This window comes from Hylobates moloch, unplaced genomic scaffold, assembly GCF_009828535.3.
Source record: "Hylobates moloch isolate HMO894 unplaced genomic scaffold, HMol_V3 SCAFFOLD_8, whole genome shotgun sequence".
NCBI classification, from domain to species: Eukaryota; Metazoa; Chordata; class Mammalia; order Primates; family Hylobatidae; genus Hylobates; species Hylobates moloch.
In genome coordinates, this window is record NW_026652283.1 from 81,063,386 (window position 1) to 81,084,723 (window position 21,338).

At 41.3% G+C, this 21,338-nt stretch overlaps 1 protein-coding gene across 1 annotated transcript; it reads right to left on the bottom strand.

Annotated features, from left to right (window-relative positions):
• Window positions 1-432: 432 nt before the first annotated feature.
• On the bottom strand, window positions 433-21,273 carry FBXW12 (F-box and WD repeat domain containing 12). The gene is made up of 10 exons (XM_032159120.1): window positions 21,174-21,273; window positions 20,637-20,837; window positions 20,152-20,189; window positions 19,792-19,949; window positions 18,020-18,138; window positions 13,895-14,053; window positions 12,549-12,759; window positions 11,582-11,760; window positions 11,375-11,505; window positions 433-596 (listed from the first exon to the last, which is right to left on the bottom strand). Exons 2-10 carry the CDS (start codon window positions 20,724-20,726, stop codon window positions 497-499), a joined length of 1,185 nt encoding a protein of 394 aa, XP_032015011.1. The 5' UTR covers window positions 20,727-20,837; window positions 21,174-21,273; the 3' UTR covers window positions 433-496.
• Between the last annotated feature and the right edge of the window lie 65 nt (window positions 21,274-21,338).

The window sequence follows — 21,338 nt, forward strand, 5'->3', positions numbered from 1 at the left end:
CCTAAGTTATCTGGGAATTGCAGATCCTTGTGGGATCCTACTTATTCCTGTTCCCTTTGGCAAGTGACATTCTTTGTACATGATTCTACACATTTGTCTCCCTCTGTCTTATCTTCTACCTTGGTCTCCACTGCCCATGTATTACCTTATAGACTCTGTTCTCTTATAATCAAGAAAATGGCTTAACCAGATCTCTTCAGCCATGTCATGTGACCACTTTCATTGTTCTTTAATTTTCATTTTCTTCTGAGACAGGGTCTCACTCTGTTGCCCAGGCTGGAGTACAGTGGCACAATCACAGCTCACTGCAGGCTCAAACTCCTGGGCTCAAAGGATCCTCCCACCTCAGCCTCCCAAGTAGCAGGGACTACAGCCATGTGCCACCATTTCAGGCCACAACATCTAAATTTCACTAAAATAATCATTCTGGGCTTGCAAACAGAATTCTCTTTACTACATTGCAGATGATGCAAGGTCAATTTTGTTAGTTTCCATATTACGTATTCAAAGAATACATCACCAGAATGCTGGAGTCACTTGCTTTCCTCACCCTAAGTACTATGCTTTCATTATCACACATCACACTGGAGATGCAGCTGTCAATGGAAAAATAAGATCAGTGAACAAAAGAGAAAGTAGGTACATCCATTGTTAATACTGACTTAGAACTTGACTAAGATATCAAAATTCTTTCCAAATTAATTGGTCCTTTGTGCTCTTAGATTTGGTTTTGAATAACTACATAAAATTAGGGAAAGTTACACTGATTATTATTTGCAGGAATAGCAATCCCAGCCTGCTCTCAAATATTATTGCCAGAATTGTCAGTAACTGATTTGACAGATTATCTGGTTTAATGCTGATTAGAGAGGTTGTTTTTTTTTTTTTTTGCCTGAGACAGGGCCTCACTGTGCTGCCTAGGCTGGAGTGCAGTGGCACCATGTCAGTTCACTGCAACCTCCATCTCCTGGGTTCAAATGATCCTTCCAAATTAGCCTCCCAAGTAGTTGGAACTACAGGCATGCGCCACCACATCCAGCTAATTTTAAAAAGTATTATCTTGTAGGCCAGGCACGGTGGCTCCCGCCTGTAATCCCAGCACTTTGGGAGGCCGAGGTGGGCGGATCACGAGGTCAGGAGATCAAGACCATCCTGGTTAACACAGTGAAACCCCGTCTCTACTAAAAATACAAAAAATTAGCCGGGCATGGTGGTGGACGCCTGTAGTCCCAGCTCCTTGGGAGGCTGAGGCAGGAGAATTACAACCCAGGAGGCAGAGGTTGTAGTGAGCCGAGATCGCGCTACTGCACTCCAGCCTGGGTGACACAGTGAGATTCCATCTCAAAAAAAAAAAAGAAATTAAAAAAATACTTTCTCGTAGAGATGGGGTCTCAGCGTGTTGCCCAGGCTGGTGTCAAACTCCTGCACTCAAGCGATCTGCCTGCCTTAGCCTTCCAAAGTGCTGGGATTACAGGCGTGAGCCATTGTGCCCAGCCCTGGATTTTTATTTTAAAATAGAATTCTGCTCCCTTTTGAGTATACCTGCTCTACTCCAATTGAATATCACAAGAGATGCCGCGCTTCCCTCCCCACTGTATGACGAGGAAATGGTGGGAGCATAGCTCTGTTGTTGATTCTTATTCTGTATTAACGAAGTGACACTTTTACCCCTCTCCACCATGAATCAAAAAGCTAATTTGATTCACTACGGTGAATCAAAAAGCTAATTCACCATGATCAAGTAGGCTTCGTTCCTGGGAGCAAGGTTGGTTCAACACATGTAAGTCAATAAATATGATTCCCCACATAAACAGAATTAAAAACAAAAACCCATATGATCATCTCGATAGACACAGAAAAAGCTTTCAGTAAAATCCAGTATCCCTTTGTGACAAAAACCCTCAAGAAACTAGGCACTGAAGGAGCATACCTCAAAATAAGAGCCATCAATGACAAATCCACAGGTAACGTCATATTGAATGGGTAAAAAACTGGAAGCATTCCCTTTGAGAACTGGAACAAGACAAGGATGCCTACTCTCACCATTCCTAGTAAACATAGTAGTGACTAGTAGTGATTAGTAGTGAAAGTAGTGATTGCTCTAGCTAGGAAGTCCTAGCTAGAGCAGCCAGCCAAGAGAAAGAAATAAAGGGCATCCAAACAGGAAAAGAAGAAGTAAAACTATCTATTTGTGGACAATATGACAATATGATTGATTTTATATATGTGTGTGTGTGTGCGTATATATATATATATAGAGAGAGAGAGAGAGAGAGAGAGACAGAGAGAGAGAGAGAGAGAGAGAGAGATAATATGTATTTTTTAAATCCTCCCAGAGAGGGTCTTGTTGTGTCACTCAGTCTGGAGCGCAGTGGCACAATCATGGCCCATTGCAGCCTCAACCTCTGGGCTCAAGTGATCTTCACATCTCATCTTCTTGTGTTGCTGGGACCACCAGTGCACACCACCATGCCTGGCTAATATTTTTTTTTTTTTTTTTGTAGAGACAGGGTCTCTGTATGTTGCCCAGGCTTGTCTTGAACTCCTGGGCTCAAGTGATCATCTTGCCTCAGCCTCCCAAAGTGCTGGGAATACAGGCATGAGCCACTCTGCTCCAAGACAATATGATTCTATACAAAGAAAACCCTAAAGACTCTGCCAAAATGCTCCGGGAACTGAAACCAACTTCAATAAGTTTTCAGGATACAAAAATCCATGTACAAAAATCAGTAGCATTTCCATATACTGATAATGTTTAAACTGAGAGCCAAATCAAGAATGAAACCTCATTTACAACAGCACCCCACAACATAAGTTACCTAGGAATACATCTACCCAAGGAGGTGAAAGATCTCTACAAGGAGAACTACAAAACACTGCTAGAAGCAATCATAGGCCAGACGTGGTGTCTCACACCTGTAATCCCAGCGCTTTAGGAGGCTGAGGCGGGTGGATCACTTGAGGTCAGGAGTTTGAGACCAGCCTGGCCAACATGCGAAACCCCATCTCTGCTAAAAATACAAAAATTGGCCAGGTGTGGTGGCACGTGCCTGTGGTCCCAGCTACTTGGGAGGCTGACGCAGGGGGATCTCTTGAACCCGGGAGGTGGAGGTTGTAACAAGCCAAGACTGTACCACTGCACTCCGGCCTGGGCAACAGAGTAAGACTCTGCCTCAAAAAAAAAAAAAAAAAGGAAATCCTAGGTGACATTAAAAAAAAATGCAAAAACATTTCATGCTCATGGAGTAGAAGAAGTAATTATCATTAAAATGGCCACTGCCCAAAGCAATCAACAGATTCAGTGTTATTCCTATCAAACTGCCAATGTCATTTTTCACAGAACTAGAAAAAAACTATTCTAAAATTTATATGGTATCAGGAAAGATCCTGATTCCATATTGAATAGCCAAAGCAACCTGGAGGAAAAAGAAGAAAGCCAGAGACATCAATTATCTGACTTCAAACTATACTATAAGGCTATAATAACCAAATTAACATGGTATTGGTATAAAAACAGAATAAAGATTCAAGGAACAGAATAGAGAACCCAGAAATGAAGCCACACACCCACAGCCAACTGATCTTCAACAAAAGTTGACAAAAATAAACAATGGGGCAAAGACTCCCTATTCAATAAATGGTGCTGGGATAGCTGACTAGCCATATGTAGAAGAGTGAAAGTGGACCTCTACCTTTCACCATACACAAAAATTAACTCAAGACAGATTAAAGGTTTAGACGAAAGACTCCAAACTATAGGAGTCCTAGAAGAAAACCTAAGGAAACACTATTCTAGACATCAGTATTGGCTTTGGGAAAGAATTTATGACTCAGTCCTCAAAAGCAATTGCAATGAAAACAAAAATTGGTAAGTGGGACCTAATTAAACAAAAGAACTTCTGCACAGGCTGGACATGGTGGCTCACACCTGTAATCCCAACACTTCGGGAGGCTGAGGCGGACAGATCACTTGAGGTCAGGAGCTCGAGACCAGCCTGGCCAACACGGTGAAACCCTGTCTCTACTAAAAATACAATTAGCTAGGCGTGGTGGCACATGCCTGTCATTCCAGCTACTTAGGAGGCTGAGGCAGGAGAATCGTTTGAACCTAGGAGACAGAGGTTGCAGTGAGCCCAGATTGTGCCACTGTACTCCAGCCTACGTGACAGAGTGAGACTCCATCTCAAAAACCAAACAAAACAAAAAAAGGTTTTGCACAGCAAAAGAAACTATCAACAGAGTAAACAGACAACCTAGAAGGGTAGAAAATATTCACAAATCGAGCATCTGACAAAGGCCTAATATTTAGAACCTCTAAGGAACTTAACTCAAGTGAAAAACAAACCCATTAAAAAATGGGCAAACATGGACAACTTAATGCAGCCTTGAACTCCTGGGCTCAAGCAATCCCCTAACCTTGGCCTCTCAGAGTAGTGGGATTACAGGTGTGAGCCACCATGCCTGATGATCTCACTTATACATGGAATCTAAATAAATTAGACTCGTAGATGTAGAAGATAGAATGGTGTTTACCAGAGGCCAAGTAGGGTCAGAGCAGGGGGTTAGACAGGGAACAGGGAGGTGTTGGTCAAAGGGTACAAAGTTTCAGTTCGTCAGGAGGAATAAATTCTGGTGAGCATGGTGGCTATAGTTAATAATAGCATATTGTATATTTCAGAATAGCTCAAAGAAATTTTAAATGTTTTCACCACAATGATAAATATTTGAAGTGATGGATAAGTTAATTAGCCCAATTTGATCATTTCAGTGTATACATGCAAGAAGACATCATATTGTACCCCATAAATACATACAAGTATTCTTTGTCCGTTAAACTTTTATATTTAAACTTAAAAGACAGATTAGCATAATGGATAAAAAGCATGACCCAACCAGATTCTATCTACAAGAAACTCACTTCAAATATAATGATATAAGTAGGTTGGAAGTAAAAGAATGAAAAACAATATAACATGCAAATATTAACCAAAATAAAGCAGAAGTGGCTAAATTTGTATTAGATAAAGTAGACCTCAGGGCAAAGAAGATTACCAGGGACAAGGAGAGACATTACACAAAAACAAAAAGGCCAATTAAACTAGAAGATATATTAATCCTAAATGTGTATGCAGCAAGTTACAGAGCTGCAAAATACATGAAAACTAATAGAACAAAGAGGATAAATAATCCGTAATAGGAAATTCAACAGTCTCTCAATTGATAGAATCACTAGACTGAAAATCAGAAAGGATAGAAAAGAACTGAAGAAGATCAACCAAGCTGATCTAATTGTCACTTATAAAACATTGTGCCCAACAAGAGAAGAATACACATTCTTTTCAAGCTCACATGGAACATTCACCAAGATAGAGCATATCCTGGGTGACAAAACAAATTTTAACAACTATAAAAGAATGAAGAAAATATGGAATATGCTCTCTGGCCATAACTGCTTTAAATTAGAAATTGATGACCAAAAAGATCACAATAAAATCTCCAATCTTGGAAATTAAACATACTTTAGAATAGTCCATGGCTCAAAGAGGAAAAGGGAAATAAAGAAGTATATGGAACTGAATGAATGAAAATCAAAATCTGAGGATTGCAGCTAAAGCAGTGTTTAATGGAAAATTTAGAACACCAGATGCTTATATTTTAAAAGAGGTCAGAAATCAATGATCTAAACATCCACCTTAAGAAACTAAAAAAGGTGACAAACTGGCAAAACCCAATCTCTACAAATAAATAAATTAATTAATTAAAAAATAGCCTGGCATGGTGGTGCACCCCTGTAATCCAAGCTACTCTGGGAGGCTGAGGTGGGAGGATCACTTGAGCCCAGAAGGCAGAGGTTGTAGTAAGCCAACATAACACCCCATTGCACTCCAGCCTGACGGGTTGAGATTGTGTCTAAAAACAAACAAACAAACAAACAAACTAGAAAAAATAGCAAAATAAAAGTAACCAGAAGCAAGAAAGTAAAATTTAAGAGCTGACATAGACAAATTCAGAATAGCAAAATAGAGGTTGTTAAAAAAAAATAAAAATAAAAAGAGACCAAAAGCTGTTTCTTTGAAAAAATAATTAAAATTAATAAGACTCTAGTAAGGCTGACCAAAAAACACAAAACCAAAACCAAAACAAAAAAACACAGAAATGACACAAATTACCAGTATTACAAATTAAGGAGTTCATATTACAAATTTTACAGGCATTAAGAAGATTAAAAGAAACAAATCTACATACATTTGACAAGTTAGATAAAATGACTGATTGCTGGAAATTCAAACTGTAAAAACTCACCCATCATAAAGTAGATAATCTGAGTTGTACTATAACTATTAAGGAATTTATAGTTAAAAGCTTTTCAAAAAAGTCATCTCCAGGCCCAGATTGTTCTACTGAAGTTTACTAAACATTTAAGGAAGAAATAACACCCTGAGGCAGGAGAATCGCTTGAACCCAGGAGGTGGAGGTTGCAGTGAGCCAAGATCATGCCATCGCACTCCAGCCTTGGGGACAAGAGTGAGACTTCATCTAAAAAAAAAAAAAAAAGAAGAAGAAAACTACAAACCGATATCCTTCATGAACACAGAAGCCAACAATCATCAAGTATTAAACTCAATTCAGCAATATATAAAAAAAGTAATATAAAATGAGGAAGTGGGGTTTAGTCTAGGAATGCAAGGCTGATTTAATGTTCAGAAATTCCATATATCCAATAAAATAAATGAAGAAAATCCACCTACAACAGCATCCAAAATTGGAATACTTGAGTAAATTGAACCAAGGAGGTAAAAGATGTGTATACTGAAAACTATAAAACACTGATAAAAGAAACAGAAGACATAAATAAATGGAAAGCTATCCCATGTTCATGGATTGGAAGAATATTGTTAAAATGTCCATACTCCCCAAAATGATCTACAGATTCAATGCAATCTCTATCAAAATTTCAATGACCTTTTCCACAAAAATAGAAAAAGCAATCCTAAAATGACTATGGAACCACAAAAGATCCCAAATACTCAAAGCAATCTTGAGAAAGAATAAAGCTGGAGGCAGCATATTGTCTGATTTCAAAACATATTATAAAGCTACAGTTATCAAAACAATTTTATGATATTGGCATAAAATCAGGCACATTGACCAAAAGCTCAGAATAAATGATCCCAGAAATAAACCTGCACATTTATAGTCAATTGTTTTTCAACAAAGTTGCCAGGAACACATGGAGAAAGGACACGCTCTTCAATAAATGGCATTGGGAAAACTGGATAGTCACATGAAAAGAAAATAAGTTGGGACTTTTTCTCACATCACATACAAAACTCAAAATGAATTAAAGACTTAAATATAAAACCTGAACTACAAGAAGAAAGTACAGGGGAAAAGCTCTGTGACATTGATCTGGGCAATGATTTTTCGGATATGACCCCAAATGCACAGGCAACAAAAGCAAAAATAAGTAAACGGGATTGCATCAACCTAAAAAGTTGCTGCACAGGAAAGAAAACAGATCAAAGAGACAACCTATGGAATGGGAGAAAATATTTGCAAATTATACATATAAGGGTTAATGTCCAAAATATATAAGAACTCCAACTCAATAGCAAGAAAGTTTCTTCTTTGCCAATTTTCCACAGAAAACATAAAATGGCCAACAAACATGTGAAAAAATGCTTAGCATTATGAATTATCAGGGAAATGCAAATTAAAAATGCAATGAGATACCACCTCATTGGAGGTGTTAGAATGGTTATGGTCAAAAACATGAAAGATAAACAAGTGTTGGTGAGGATGTGAAGAAAAGGGAACCCATGTACGTTGCAGGTGGGAATGTAAATTAGTACAGCCATTATGGAAAACAACATGAAAGTTCCTCAAAACACTAAAAATAGGATTATCATATGATACAGCAATCCCACTCCTGGGTATACATCCAAAGGAATTGAAATTGGTATGTTGAAGAGATGTCTGCACTCTCATTACTCCCATGTTCACTTCAGCACTATTCACAATAACCAAGATATGGAATCAACCTAAGTGTGTATCAATGGATGAATGGATAAAGAAAATGTGGTATATGTGTATATACATATATACACACACACACAAGGGAATACCATTTAGCCTTAGAAAAGAAGGGAATCTTGTCATGTGTAACAGCATGGATGAATCTGGAGGTCATTATGTTCAGTGAACTAAGCCAAGCACAGAAAGACAAATACTGCATCATCTCACGTATGTGTGACATCTTAAAGGAAAAAAAAAAAATCGAACTCACAGAAGCAGAGAGCAGAATGGTGGTTAACAGAGGCTGGGAGAGAGGGGAATGAGGAGATGCTGGTCAAAGGGCTCAGTGTTTCCATTAGGCAGGAGGAATAAGTTTCAGAGATCTGTGGCACGGCATGGTGACTGTAGTTCATAATAGTGTATCATATTTACAAATTTGCTGAGAGTAGATTTTAAGTATTTTTTACCACAAAAATAAGTGTATGAAGTGATTGATATATTAGCTTGATTTAATCATTCTACAATATATACATCTATGAAATCACATTGTACCCCATAAATATATAATTGTTAATTAAAAACTAATAAGATACTCTGTCCTGACCACTAACAAAAAAGAAAATCAATATAATTCACCTTACTAAGAACCTAAAAAAGAAAAACTATATGCTTATATCAATTTATGCAGAAAATACCTTTGAGAAAATTCACATCTATTCATGATAATAAAAACCTCTCAGCCATCTAGGACTAGAAGAGAACGTTTTCAACCCGGTAAGGGGCATCTACAAAAACATACAGTGAATATAATAATAATGGTGAAAGACCAAACACTTTTCATCCAATGCAAGGATGTCGGCTCTCCACTCCAATGCCACACAGGAGGTTATAGCCAATGCAAAAAGGGAAGAACAACAAGGCATACATTTGAAAAGAAAGAAAATTGTTTGACAGATGACATGATTGTCTACATAGAGAAAGCAAAAAGTATCTACCAATCTATGAATAAAAGCTATTAGAATGAATGAGTTTAGCAAGGTTGCGGGATACAAGGTCAATATACAAAAGTCAGTCATATTTCTATATACTAGTAATGAAAAATGGAAATTGAAATAAGACAGTACTCTTTATAATAGCACCAAAACCATGAAATATTTAGGTATAAATTTTACAAATATGTGCAAAATCTTTAACCTAAAAACTACAAAAACACTGATAAAATAAAGATGGCCTAAAACAGTAAGAGACATTCAGGTTCATGTATTGAAAGAGCCAAAATAGTAAAGATACCAATTCCCCTAATTAATCTCTAGATCCAAACAAATTCAAATATAAATCTCAAAATTTTTGTAAAAATTTACAAACCAATTCTAAAATTCACTTGGAAAACAAGGGAACCAGAATAGTCTGAATAATTTTGTAAAAGAACAGATTAGAGGACTCACATTATCTGATTTCAAAGTCTCTATAAAGTTACATTTTCAATGTAGTGTGTTATTTGATAAGAGATACATATATAGATGATTGGAACAAAAGAGAAAGTCTCAAAATTAACCCATGCAAATATGGTTGATTTTGGACAAAGGTACGCAGGCAATTCAATGGAGTTGGAGTTTTTTCAACAAATGGTGCTGAATCATTGAATATTCATATGCAAAAAAAATACATCTTGATCTTTATCTTTCCCTTACAAAATTTAACTCAAAATACATCAGAGACCTAAATGTAAAACCCTGAACTGTAAAACTTTTAGAGGAAATCTTAGAACATCTCTGTGATCTTGGGTTAGGCAAAGATTTCGTAGATACAATCCCCCAAGCCCAGTCATTTTAGAAGAAAATTGTACTTCAAAGTTAACAGTTGCTCTTTGAAAGACACTGTGAAGAGAGTAGAAAGACAAACCAGAGTGGGAGAAAATATTTGCAAACCCTTAGCTGATAAAAGACGTATATTCCAAATATATAAAGGACTATCAAAATTCAATATTAAGAAACTCAATATTAACAACCCAATTAAAAAATGGTCAAAAGATTTGAAAAAATATGTTAAAGAAGATATGTGGATGGCAAATAAATTGCTCAATGTCATTGGGAAAAGGCACAATAAATATCACAATGAGGTATCACTATACATCCACTCAAATGTAAGAAAGAAAACAAATCCAGGGGAAGTATTTGAAATTATTGAAAGGAAATAAGTATTTATGATTGGTGTAGGCTAAAATTTATTAGATATGATATAGAGAGCAAAAACCATGAAAGTCTGCCAAGTATGATTACAGATATTTAAAGCATTTTTGCCTCAAAACAATGGAAATCATTATCTGAACATAGACATTTTCGTATTCTTGTAAAAAAGTTAATAACAGCTGCCTGATACTTCCTTGTGTGGATATACTATGGTAATTTAAACAATCTCTTATGCTTGGACACTTACGGAGCTTCCAGCTCTTGACTATCACAAATGCTGTAATGAACAGCCAATGTACTTGAATGATTGGAGGTATAGCTTCACAGTAAATTCTTTTTAGTGGTGTTGGCAGTGCAAAGGATATATGTATTTTCTTAGATGTTGCCAAAAAAGCACTGTAAGCAGTATAATGACTAGCAATAATCTGGAAGAAAATGTCTGCAAAGCCTTAAGAGACAAGACTTCTACGTGTACTACGTAAAATCTCAAGAAAAACAATTTAAAGGCAAGCAAACCAGGGGCAAAAATCAGCAAAATGGAGGGAAAGGCAGCTCACTGAAGCAGCAACCAAGTAGCTAATGAACTCACAAAAGATACAACTCAGCAAGAAAACACAGGGTATTGAGGACATCATCTATCTACTGCTCATGGGAAGATAAATTGAGAGCCACTTTGGGAAGACTTTTAACATCTATTGCAAGTGCCATGACTTTAAGAACTAGCGATTCTCTTTTCAGGCATGAGTTTATTGATATCTATCCTCAGAGAATCTTTAAAAAAAAAAAAAAAAACCCTGTTCTCCCTTCATTCATCTTGATGTAGAAATTAGAAGTTTTCGGCAGGGTGCAGTGGCTGACGCCTGTAATCCCAGCACTTTGGGAGGCCGAGGCGGGCGGATCATGAGATCAGGAGATCAAGACCATCCTGGCCAACATGGTGAAACCCTGTCTCTACTAAAAATACCAAAATTAGCCAGGTGTGGTGGCACATGCCTGTAATCCCAGCTACTTGGGAGGCTGAGGCAGGAGAATTGCTAGAACCTGGGAGTCGGAGGTTGCAGTGAGTTGAGATCAAGCCACTACACTCTAGCCTGGTGACAGAGGGAGACTCCGTCTCAAAAAAAAAAAAAAGTGTTCAGGGGATGTTTAGATCACAAAACAGAGCTTACCTGTCTGTTGTGTGATCATGCCACGTGTTTTCCAGGTGATAGCAGCTCCTGAGGTATGGATGGCGGCCTCCTTCTTCCCACATGTACACATGCACAGAGTTCTCGGATGTGGTGAGCACATAGCAAGGATCCTTCCAAGGATAGCCAGAGTGAGTGGCCAAGGAGTCAAAGTCAGATGAAAAAGCAGTGGAAGAGAATCATACATACCACCCAGAAGTTGTTGATGGCTGCCTGGTGGTCCTCAAATCGTTGCAGCAGGAAGCCAGTGATGCTGAAGAGTAACAAGTATGGCCCACTGGTAAAGACAATCACATATCCATCACTGGCTCCCATCCAGATAGGGCACTGCAGATGAGCTGCCACCTGGAAACTTGCGATCTCATATGCTGTTTTCATGTAAAACACACATATATACACACACACATAAGGAAGTAAAGATCAGATCATTGAATAATAACAATATCCTCACACTGAATAAAAAAGCATAGTCCCCACTTCCACAGACTTCATTCCAGGGAGGAAAATGAAGGGTAGTCCAGTGGCCTGACAAATACATATCACTGACTGTGGTAACAGGTGCTAGGACACAGGAACAGAGGTTTGTGGACAATAAGCAATCCCCTGGGCATTGGAACCCAGGCCCTAAAACATGATGGAAATCTATATGTGTTCGCCCAAGAGAGCGGGGTGGGGGTAGAGATCAGCATGGGTATTAGAGCTGAACTGGGGTGGGTTCACTCCCAGCTAAAGAAATCCCCTGCTCCTGGCCGGGTGCGATGGCTCGTGCCTGTAATCCCAGCACTTTGGGAGGCCGAGGCAGGCGGATCATGAGGTCAGGAGATTGAGACCATCCTGGCTAATACGGTGAAACCCTGTCTCTACTAAAAATACAAAAAATTAGCCGGGCATGGTGGCGGGCACCTGTAGTCCCAGCTACTCGGGAGGCTGAGGCAGGAGAATGGTGTGAACCCGGGAGGTGGAGCTTGCAGTGAGCGGAGATCACACCACTGCACTCCAGCCTGGGCGACACAGCAAGACTCCAGCTCAAAAAAAAAAAAAAAAAGAAATTCCCTGCTCCTTTATACAGACTGACCCATTTATTATAGCTAAACACGAATGACTGTGTGATGAGGAAGAGAAACAAGCATTTCTAATGTGGCACAGCCTACCTTACCTTGGATGACTGTTTGGCCTCCAGTCTTCTTGGTTGTTAGATCAAAGGTGATAAATTCTGTCTTTTTTCCAGTGCGACTTTGGGACATCAGTGTTATCCTGTTTTTCACCTTTGGGGTCCAGCAGGCGCTGACACATAATTTATGTGGGAGAAAGGTAGACAGAGGAGCATTGCCTTCTGATGGTCTCAGTAAGGACTCTGTGAGGAATACCTAAAGAGAGCATCGCATGCGTGGTCGGGGCAGGGAACTTACAGCCTCTCAGTACAGGAGTGACTCCAGAAGAGCCTTCTTAGAAATTCTCATCTTGTGGCCAAAGCTTTGTTCAACATCTCAGGAGTGATGAGTGGTCACTGCTTATCACTCCAGCATACAAGGAACTCACTGTCTTCCTATCCTTCCTGTCCCATTCACAGAACAATGTCACTGAAGCATGCTAAGGTGTTATGAAACCATCTTGCCATATTGAACCCTTGGTCAAGTTGAGGTTGGCTAAGCAGATTTTCCCTTCTTGGGGAACAAGTCAAGGGCTGTGTGGCTTTTACTACCTGCCTTCTGAACTCCTCCCTCTTTGGTGCCCAGTGCACCAGTGCCCCACTACAAATGGCCTGCTCAAAGGCCAAAGCCTTCCTCAGAGTGATATTCAGATGCTGTTGCATATTCAGTTACTTTTGGACTTCTCTATACTTTCCAGCCAACATAGATAAAAGTAAAGGAGGCAAAGGAGAACAAGGTCAAAGATATTTTTGTAAAAAAAAAAAATTTTTTTTTTTAAGAGGTAGGGTCTCGCCATGTTGCCCAGGCTGGAGTGCAGTGGGTATTCACAGGTGCAATCCCACTACTGATCAGTATGGGAGTTTTGACCTGTTCTGTTTCTGACCTGGGCCAGTTGGCCCCTCCTTAGGCAACCTGGTGTTCCCCTGCTCCCAGGAGGTGAACGTATTGATGCCAGACTTGGTGTGGACACCCTATCAGCATAGCACACTATGGCCTGGAACTCCTGGGCTCAAGCGATCCTCCTGCCTCAGCCTTCTGAGTAGGTGGGACTATAGGTGCACGCCACCATGCCCAGCAATCCCTATTTCTTGATACCTGTCTCACCCTCTTCCATCTCTTTGGCAAATTCGGGCTTCGTGAACGAGTTTTTGTTAAACATTTGCCACAGCAACTGGATGTTGTTGCTTCAAAGAGCATTGTTTCCTGACCATCACAATGGATTCCCCTTGTGATATGGTCTTAGAGAGAACGGAGCAGTGTGCCTGGTCCTCACTGAGCTCTGCAGTTTCTCTGCATGCTTCCTAACTTGACATTCCCATCCTGAAATTGAAATACACAGAACAGCACCTACCTGTGGCAAAGTACGAGTGTATGTCCCACATGCAAATACCCATTTCTTGTCAGGAGAGCAGTGTAGACGTACAATACCATATTGAAATGCAGTAACTTTAGAAACATCCCTTAACCCAGGCAGTGTAAATGTGTAGATGTCACCTGCATCATCGCCAACCTGAAACCAAAGCATCCCCACCATATCAATAGGAAGATATGTGAAATCCTGAAATACAGAGGAGGCAGCACTGTGAGCTGCAAGATATGCCACTGTTTCCTCAATCACATAATGGAGATCAAAATCTCTGACCAGTCTAGCTTGAGACACTGTTGGGATAATCCCATGGAATAAAACTTTCCAAGCCCCAAAGCATTCTTCTCAAGGACAGTTATTCATTAGCACATCAACACTATGCTTTTTCTCAATGTCACCCCAAAGCCATCTCTCTCCCTCGACTGTCCCCAACCAAGTTAATGGACTGGACAATAACCCACACTTGAAAGAAGAGGCACATATAAAGTAATTCAGGAAATTTTTGGCTTTTTGTTTTTAGAAGAATTGCCGGGGAAATGTACTTGAGGCAAGTCAAGGGCCAAGACAGCGTGGAGGTTTGTATAACATTCATTGATATACTGTGATTGACTCGCAGGGTATGTGGAAGGGATGACAAGAGAAATAGGCCGGGCGCCGTGGCTTATGCCTGTAATCTCAGCACTTTGGGAGGCCAAGGTGGGCAGATCACGAGGTCAGGAGTTCAAGACCAGCCTGGTCAGTTTCTACTAAAAATACAAAATTAGCCAGGCATGGTGGTGTGTGCCTGTAGTCCCAGCGACTCAGGAGGCTGAGGCAGGAGAATTGCTTGAAATCCGCAGGCAGAGGTTACAGTGAGCCAAGATTGCACTACTGCACTCCAGCCTGGGCAACAGAGTGAGACTGTCTCAAAAAAAAAAAAAAAAAAAAATAGGGATAGGACAGCAATGTGACACAGATGCCTGACAAGACAGCAGGCATTTGATTTTTTGGTCCCCTCTAAATTCAGGGCTCACTTACCATCAGGAATGGGCCATCCTTTGTAAGATAGGCTTCCATGCAATAACAGGGCTTTGGCATTTGGAGAACGGCCAGAGCGTCCCTGTCCTGACAGAATCACACTTTGATAGTTTTTTTCCGATCCATAGTGATGGCCAGATGCATCTGAGGGAGGGTTACCAGATTTGACAAATGGAACTCCTGGACTGGGCTTGACCAGATCATGGTGCCCTAGAGAACGAGAGTAACACGACCTGTGTTCAAGGAACCCTTACACCTACTGTGCTTTCATTCTGCCCATGTTTATTTGGAAGCCTCTTCCAAATCAGATCTTCTTGCTTCTGGGCAAAGGATATGAAAATTCTCCACATCTCAATATTTTGAAGGAGCGAACATGAAAACAGGAACTACACACTATGCTCAGAGACAAGAACTTGGTACATAACAGGCGCAAAGAATGATCAGACTTCATAGATTCAAATCACCTCTGCCTCCTATTCACAGTACAGCCTTCAGCAAGTCACTTTCTATCATGCCTTCTAATGAGGCTGTCATTACCTTTCACAACTCATGAAACATACTTAGAATTCTGCCTAGGACACAGTAGGAACCCAAAATGTATTAACTATCATTAAAATTGTTATTCAACCTTGTACATTACATACAAGATAGAATAGTTGTCTTTCTAGATGATTCTTTACCTTTAAAAAAAATTGTGAAGTATATCATACAAGAAAAGAACACGAAGTTTAATAAATTATCACAAGTGATTACCAATGTACCACTTCTAAGCTCTCCCGAAGTCCCCTTTGCATGTGCTCTATTTAACAACCCCCCCATGGCCCCCCGGACCCAAATGTAATCATTATTTTGATTTCTCACACTATAACAAGTTGCCTATGCAGTAATACCTATGGCCATGTAACCAAGCATCCCAAAATTCAGTGGCTTAAAACAGGCTTTTGCTAACTCTGTTTCTTTTGATCAGAAATTCAGGGGTAGCTTGACTGGGTAGTTCTGGCTGTAGTTCTCTCATGAGGGTGAAGTTAAGTTTCACTTCCAAGATGGCCTCTCATATAGCTGTGTAAGTTGGTGTTGGCTACTGGCAGGGGTCCTCAGTCCCTCACCACACAGATCTTTCTGGAGGGCTGCTTGAGAGCTCTCATAACACTGTGGCTGGATCTCCAAGAGCTGATGACCCATGGGTCACAGAATTGTCTTCTGTGACATAGCTTCAGAAATTATACACCATAATTTCCACAATATCCTGTTGGTTCCATAGGTCAGCCCTATTCACTGCGGCAGTGGACTACACAAGATTGATCGTGATTATTGTGGGGCGAAGATATTTGGGCCATCTCAGAGATTGGCAGCTGTAGTCTGCCCCATAGCCTCCAGTGATTCAGTTTCCCCCTACATGAAAATATATCCACCATCTCCCAATGCTCTCAAATGTCTCATACCACTATAGTATCATTGCAGAATCTAGGATTTCATTGTTTCCAGGTCCAGGTCCAGGTCCAGGTCCATGTATATATTTTTTTGAGGCAGACTCAAAAAAAAAAGCTCTTTAGATTCAGTTTATCTTGATGTGAAAATCTAACTAAATATACAAGTTATCTGTCCCTCACCATCCCCAAAGTACAAGTGTGGGGTAAGCGCAGGATAACAGTCACTGTCATTCAGAAAAGGTGAAAATGGAAAAATAGGAATCACCGCTACAAGAAATTTTGAAATCCAGTAGAAAACATGTTGGCAATTTGTTAATTAGGACTTAAGGCCCAAGAAAGATCTTTAATGACTCTTGGTTCTACTCTCTAGGCTCTTGATTCTGTCTGAGTCATCCTTCACTTTCTATATGTGGCGGCCCAATTTTTTAGCTAAATTGTTTTGGTAGTCTGCTTCCTGCCTGTAAAAGTTTTGAAATCCAAAAGGCCTCTTCCTTTTGTGTGTTTTGGCCCCTTTAAATCCAAGCTGGCAGTGTTTCTGCCAATGTAATTCTCTGTAACAAAAACTTTATGGGTCTCCTAAGAACCTCACTGCAGTTTATACCATTAGACAAAAGCCACACTCAGTTTTGAGATAAATCCTTTATGCGCCTTGGAGATCATCTGAGCTAGAGACCACTTTCTGAAAAAGCCAATATAACAAATGCCAATCATTGACAAAGAGGCAATAGAACAGGTAATAAAGATGCACACAGCCCCAAAGTTATTTCACAAATGCACTCCATGTTATTGGTAGAAATTAAGATGTTATACAAATTTATAGATAGAAACACATATTAAAAAGTAAATTCTCAGCCAAGCGCAGTGGCTCATGCTTGTAATCCCAGCACTTTGGGAGGCTGAGGCTGGCAGATCACTTGAGGCCAGAAGTTCAAGAACAGCCTGGCCAACATGGCGAAACCCCGTCTCTACTAAAAATACAAAAATTAGCTGGGTATCGTGGCGTGTACCTGTAATCTCAGCTACTCAGGAGGCTGAGGCACAAGAATCGCTTGAACCCGGGAGGCGGAAGTTGCAGTGAGCTGAGATCATACCACTGCACTCCAGCCTGGGCAACAGAGTGAGTCTGCCTCAAAAAAAAATAAAAAAATAAAAAAATAAAAAATGCCGGGCACAGTGGCTCATTCCTGTAATCCCAGCATTTTGGAAGGCCAAGGTAGGCGGATCACGAGGTCAGGAGATCGAGACCATCCTGGCTAACACGGTGAAACCCCATCTCTACTAAAAATACAAAAAAATTAGCCGGGTGTGGTGGCGGGCGCCTGTAGTCCCAGCTACTTGGGAGGCTGAGGCAGGAGAATGGCATGAACCCGGGAGGCGGAGCTTGCAGTGAGCCAAGATTGTGCCACTGCACTCCAGCCTGGGGAATAGAGTGGGACTCAGTCTCAACAAACAAACAAAAACAACAACAACAACAACAAAAGTGAATTCTATGTGTGTCTATGGTCCAAATGAAAAGGTCACAAATTACACGATAGAAAACCTGATTTGACACTTTGTTTTTGTTACCACTTCCGAGTATTTTCCTCTCAGCACTTCCGTTTCAAATACAGAACAGGATGGATGCAAGCATGCAGTACTTTTGCTACATATTGGCCAGGCTCACCTCTTGCACATCCCAGGCACAAAGCTCTTGCTTTGGAGATACACTACAAATGATTGATTTCTCCTGTTCATCCATTGTAAGGCTATTTCCTGAGAGATAAGCCAACTCCATCTCAAATGCTAGAAGGAAACATAGAAGACTTGGCCACCAGATAGTTAAGGGATGATCCAAACCAAAAGAAGATAATTTAAAATATTTCTATACCCTCTTAGGAAGGTTTGGGTAACAATATGGAGAAGATAGAAATTGGGCTCCAGAGTCATCCAGACACAGGTTCCCACGGCAGACTGGCCATTTGGGAGATGTTGGCCAACTTGCTTTTCCTTTTTATCCTCAGTTTCCATAGATATAAAACGCATATTAAAATCTCTCCATCAGAGAACTTTTCTGAGTTTTAAAAGAGTTATCAAGTCCAGGCACAGTGGTTCACGCCTGTAATCCCAGCACTTTGGGAAGCTGAAGTAGGCGGATCACTTGAGGCCAGGAGTTCGAGACCGGCCTGGCCAACATGCTAAACCTGTCTCTACTAAAAATACAAAAATTAGCATGGTGGCAGGTGCCTGTAATCCCAACTACTTGGGAGGCTGAGGCATGAGAATTGCTTGAACCCAGGAGGCGGAGGTTGCAGTAAGCCAAGATCATGCTGCTGCACTCCAGCCTGGGTGACAAAATGAGACTCTGTTTGAAAAAAAAAAAAAAAAAAAAAAGTGTTATCAGGATTAGGCCAGGTACAGTGGCTTATGCCTGTGAGGCCGAGGCAGGAGGGTCGCTTGAGCTCAGGAGTTCAAGACCAGCCTGAGTAACAAAGTGAGACCTAATCTCTACAAAAAAATTTTAAAAATATGGTCGGGCATGGTGGCTTATGCCTGGAATCCCAGCAATTTGGGAGGCCAAGGCAGGTGGATCACTTGAGGTCAGGAGTTCAAGACCAGCCTGGCTAATATGGTGAGACCCCATCTGTACTAAAAATACAAAAATGAGTTGGGCATGGTGGTAAATGCCTGTAATCCGAGCTACTCAGGAGGCTAAGGCAGGAGAATCACTCAAACCCAGGAGACAGAGGCTACAGTGAGCCGAGATCGTGCCATTGCACTCCAGCCTAGATGACAGAGCAAGACTCAACCTCAAAAAAAAAAAAAAAAAAGTCAACTGGTTGTAGTGGTGCACCCTTGTAGTCCCAGTTACAAAGGAGGCTGAGGCAGGAGGATCTCTTGAGCCCAGGAGGTTGAGGCGGCAGCAGTAGAGCCTATGTATACATTTATTTAGAGACAAGTTCTGGCCCTGTCACCCAGGCTAATTTTTTAAATTTTTTCATAGAGATGGGGGGGAGTCTCACTTTGTTACTCAGGCTGGTCTTGAACTCATGGGCTCAAGTGATTGGCCCACCTCGGCCTTTCAAAGTTCTGGGATTACAGGCATGAGCCACTGTGCCCAGCCAAGCCTCTGTTTTTTAGAGTTTCCCATTAATTTTTTTTTTTTCTGATTTTTATTCTGGGAGGGATGAGAAGCCTTAGGAAAAAAGGGAGTAACAGGACCTGATTTTATGTTGTGAAAAAAAAATCACTCTAGTTTCTTCATTCAGCACAGATGGTGGGGACAAGAGAGGAAGCAGGGAGATATCACATGGCTATCACGGCAACCCAGTCTGGTTCAATTTTAATTCCTTTTTCCTTTACTGAATGACAGTACACAACTGCACACAGCAAAAATCAAATAGAGTGGACCTCTGAAAACAAGTTGCTCATGTTCCTCTAGGACACCTGTCCCCATACCGATGTTCTTAGTTACTTTGTAGATAAAGTTATGTGGCTGTGCCAATGCCAACCGAAGCTCCTTCCTTCTTTGATGCAGGAAAAATTGCTTCCATGTGTGTGCGCCCAGGTGTTGATCAGTGAAGTTGCTGCAGTCCCATCTCTGCAGAGATAGCGACCTGGAAACAGAGTCACGATCCCATCAGGCTGTTCTCAGTTCACCTCCTTAGAGCCCCGGTTATATCACAACCCCCTACTCACACTAACTTTCCTGTGTATATCTCACAACACAGCCAGCCACACAGGCCTCAGTACACAGCATGGGTGCGCAGTCAGACGATCTCCTCTCCCCTTCCCTCCTTACCCTTTCCCTTCCCTTACCTCCACAGGTAATCGCTGTCTGCAATCCTATTCCAATGCTATGGGAAAGAAAGGAAGAGACAAACAGGCAATCAGTTACATCAGGGAGCAGGGGCAATCCTGTGCTATTATTTGTTCTGGGAGCTGGACCCGCACAGGTTAATCAGATGGGATTCCAGCTCTCAAAGCACTCTCAGTGTGGGGAGATAAGGAAATGGTAACAACAGAGACCTACCACTGCTAATACAGGCACAGGATATTCCCATGAGTTCACAGGAAGAAGTGTTGATTTCCTAGGGCTTGAAATGGGAGCCTCAAGGACTGTTTAGTCAGCACTCCTGGATATCAACTTGTCCTTTTCGTTTAACAGAATATGAGGCCCTCAGTGTGAAGGATGCTAACTCCCAAAGCCTCAATGTAGCCCTCTGCTATTCTGCAAAGTGGTGCTCAAACTGGTCGAGAGAAGCAGCGGGCGTGGGGGGCAGTGGGAGGTGGAAGGCCTTTACCTTGTTCACCTGGGAAGCCTGCAGCAAGCCGAACAGGTCCAGGAAAGAGAAGATTCGCTTCAAAGCTAAGTCAGGCAATTGGATCTCCATTTTACGCGGCCTGAACCCACATCCACTTTCCTTTCTCCTCTCTGGGCTGCTCTGAATTTAAAAGCTTTGCCAAAGTCTGCAGCACTTGTGAAGATTTTCACCCGTGCCCATCTGTGTGCGGTAGAAACAAGCTGCAGGTGTGCAGATTCCCGGGCCGACCTCCCCTCTGGCCTCTTCCCTGGGGCCTGATCCACACAGCTGGCGGCATCCCTGCCTAAACCCACTTGTTAGTGCTGTTCGTTGTTTAGAGGAGCTCAGCAACACCTGTGCACTGTGAGCTGGAGGTGCAGAACCTGGGGCAGCCCCAGTTGCAGATGAAGTTGTCAGGACCCTCTAGGAAATGTCACCCAGTGCACCCACTTTGATCAGATCCGAGTGTCTCTGTGACTCTATTTAAGTTCCAAACTCCTGGAATTGGAGTCTGCTTGCCCTGTAGTCTGTGCCTACCTTGGGATCTTGAATCTGGTGAGTGGGGCTCCTCTCAGCGCCAGCACAGCCTCTGGGTTTCTACCTTCTCGCATTTAACTTTGCAGTGGAGGAGAAAGAACGTGCCAAGCCGGCTTCTCCACAGAGGTCTGCCCAAAGGGAGCAGGCCTTGTCTGGGATGGCTCT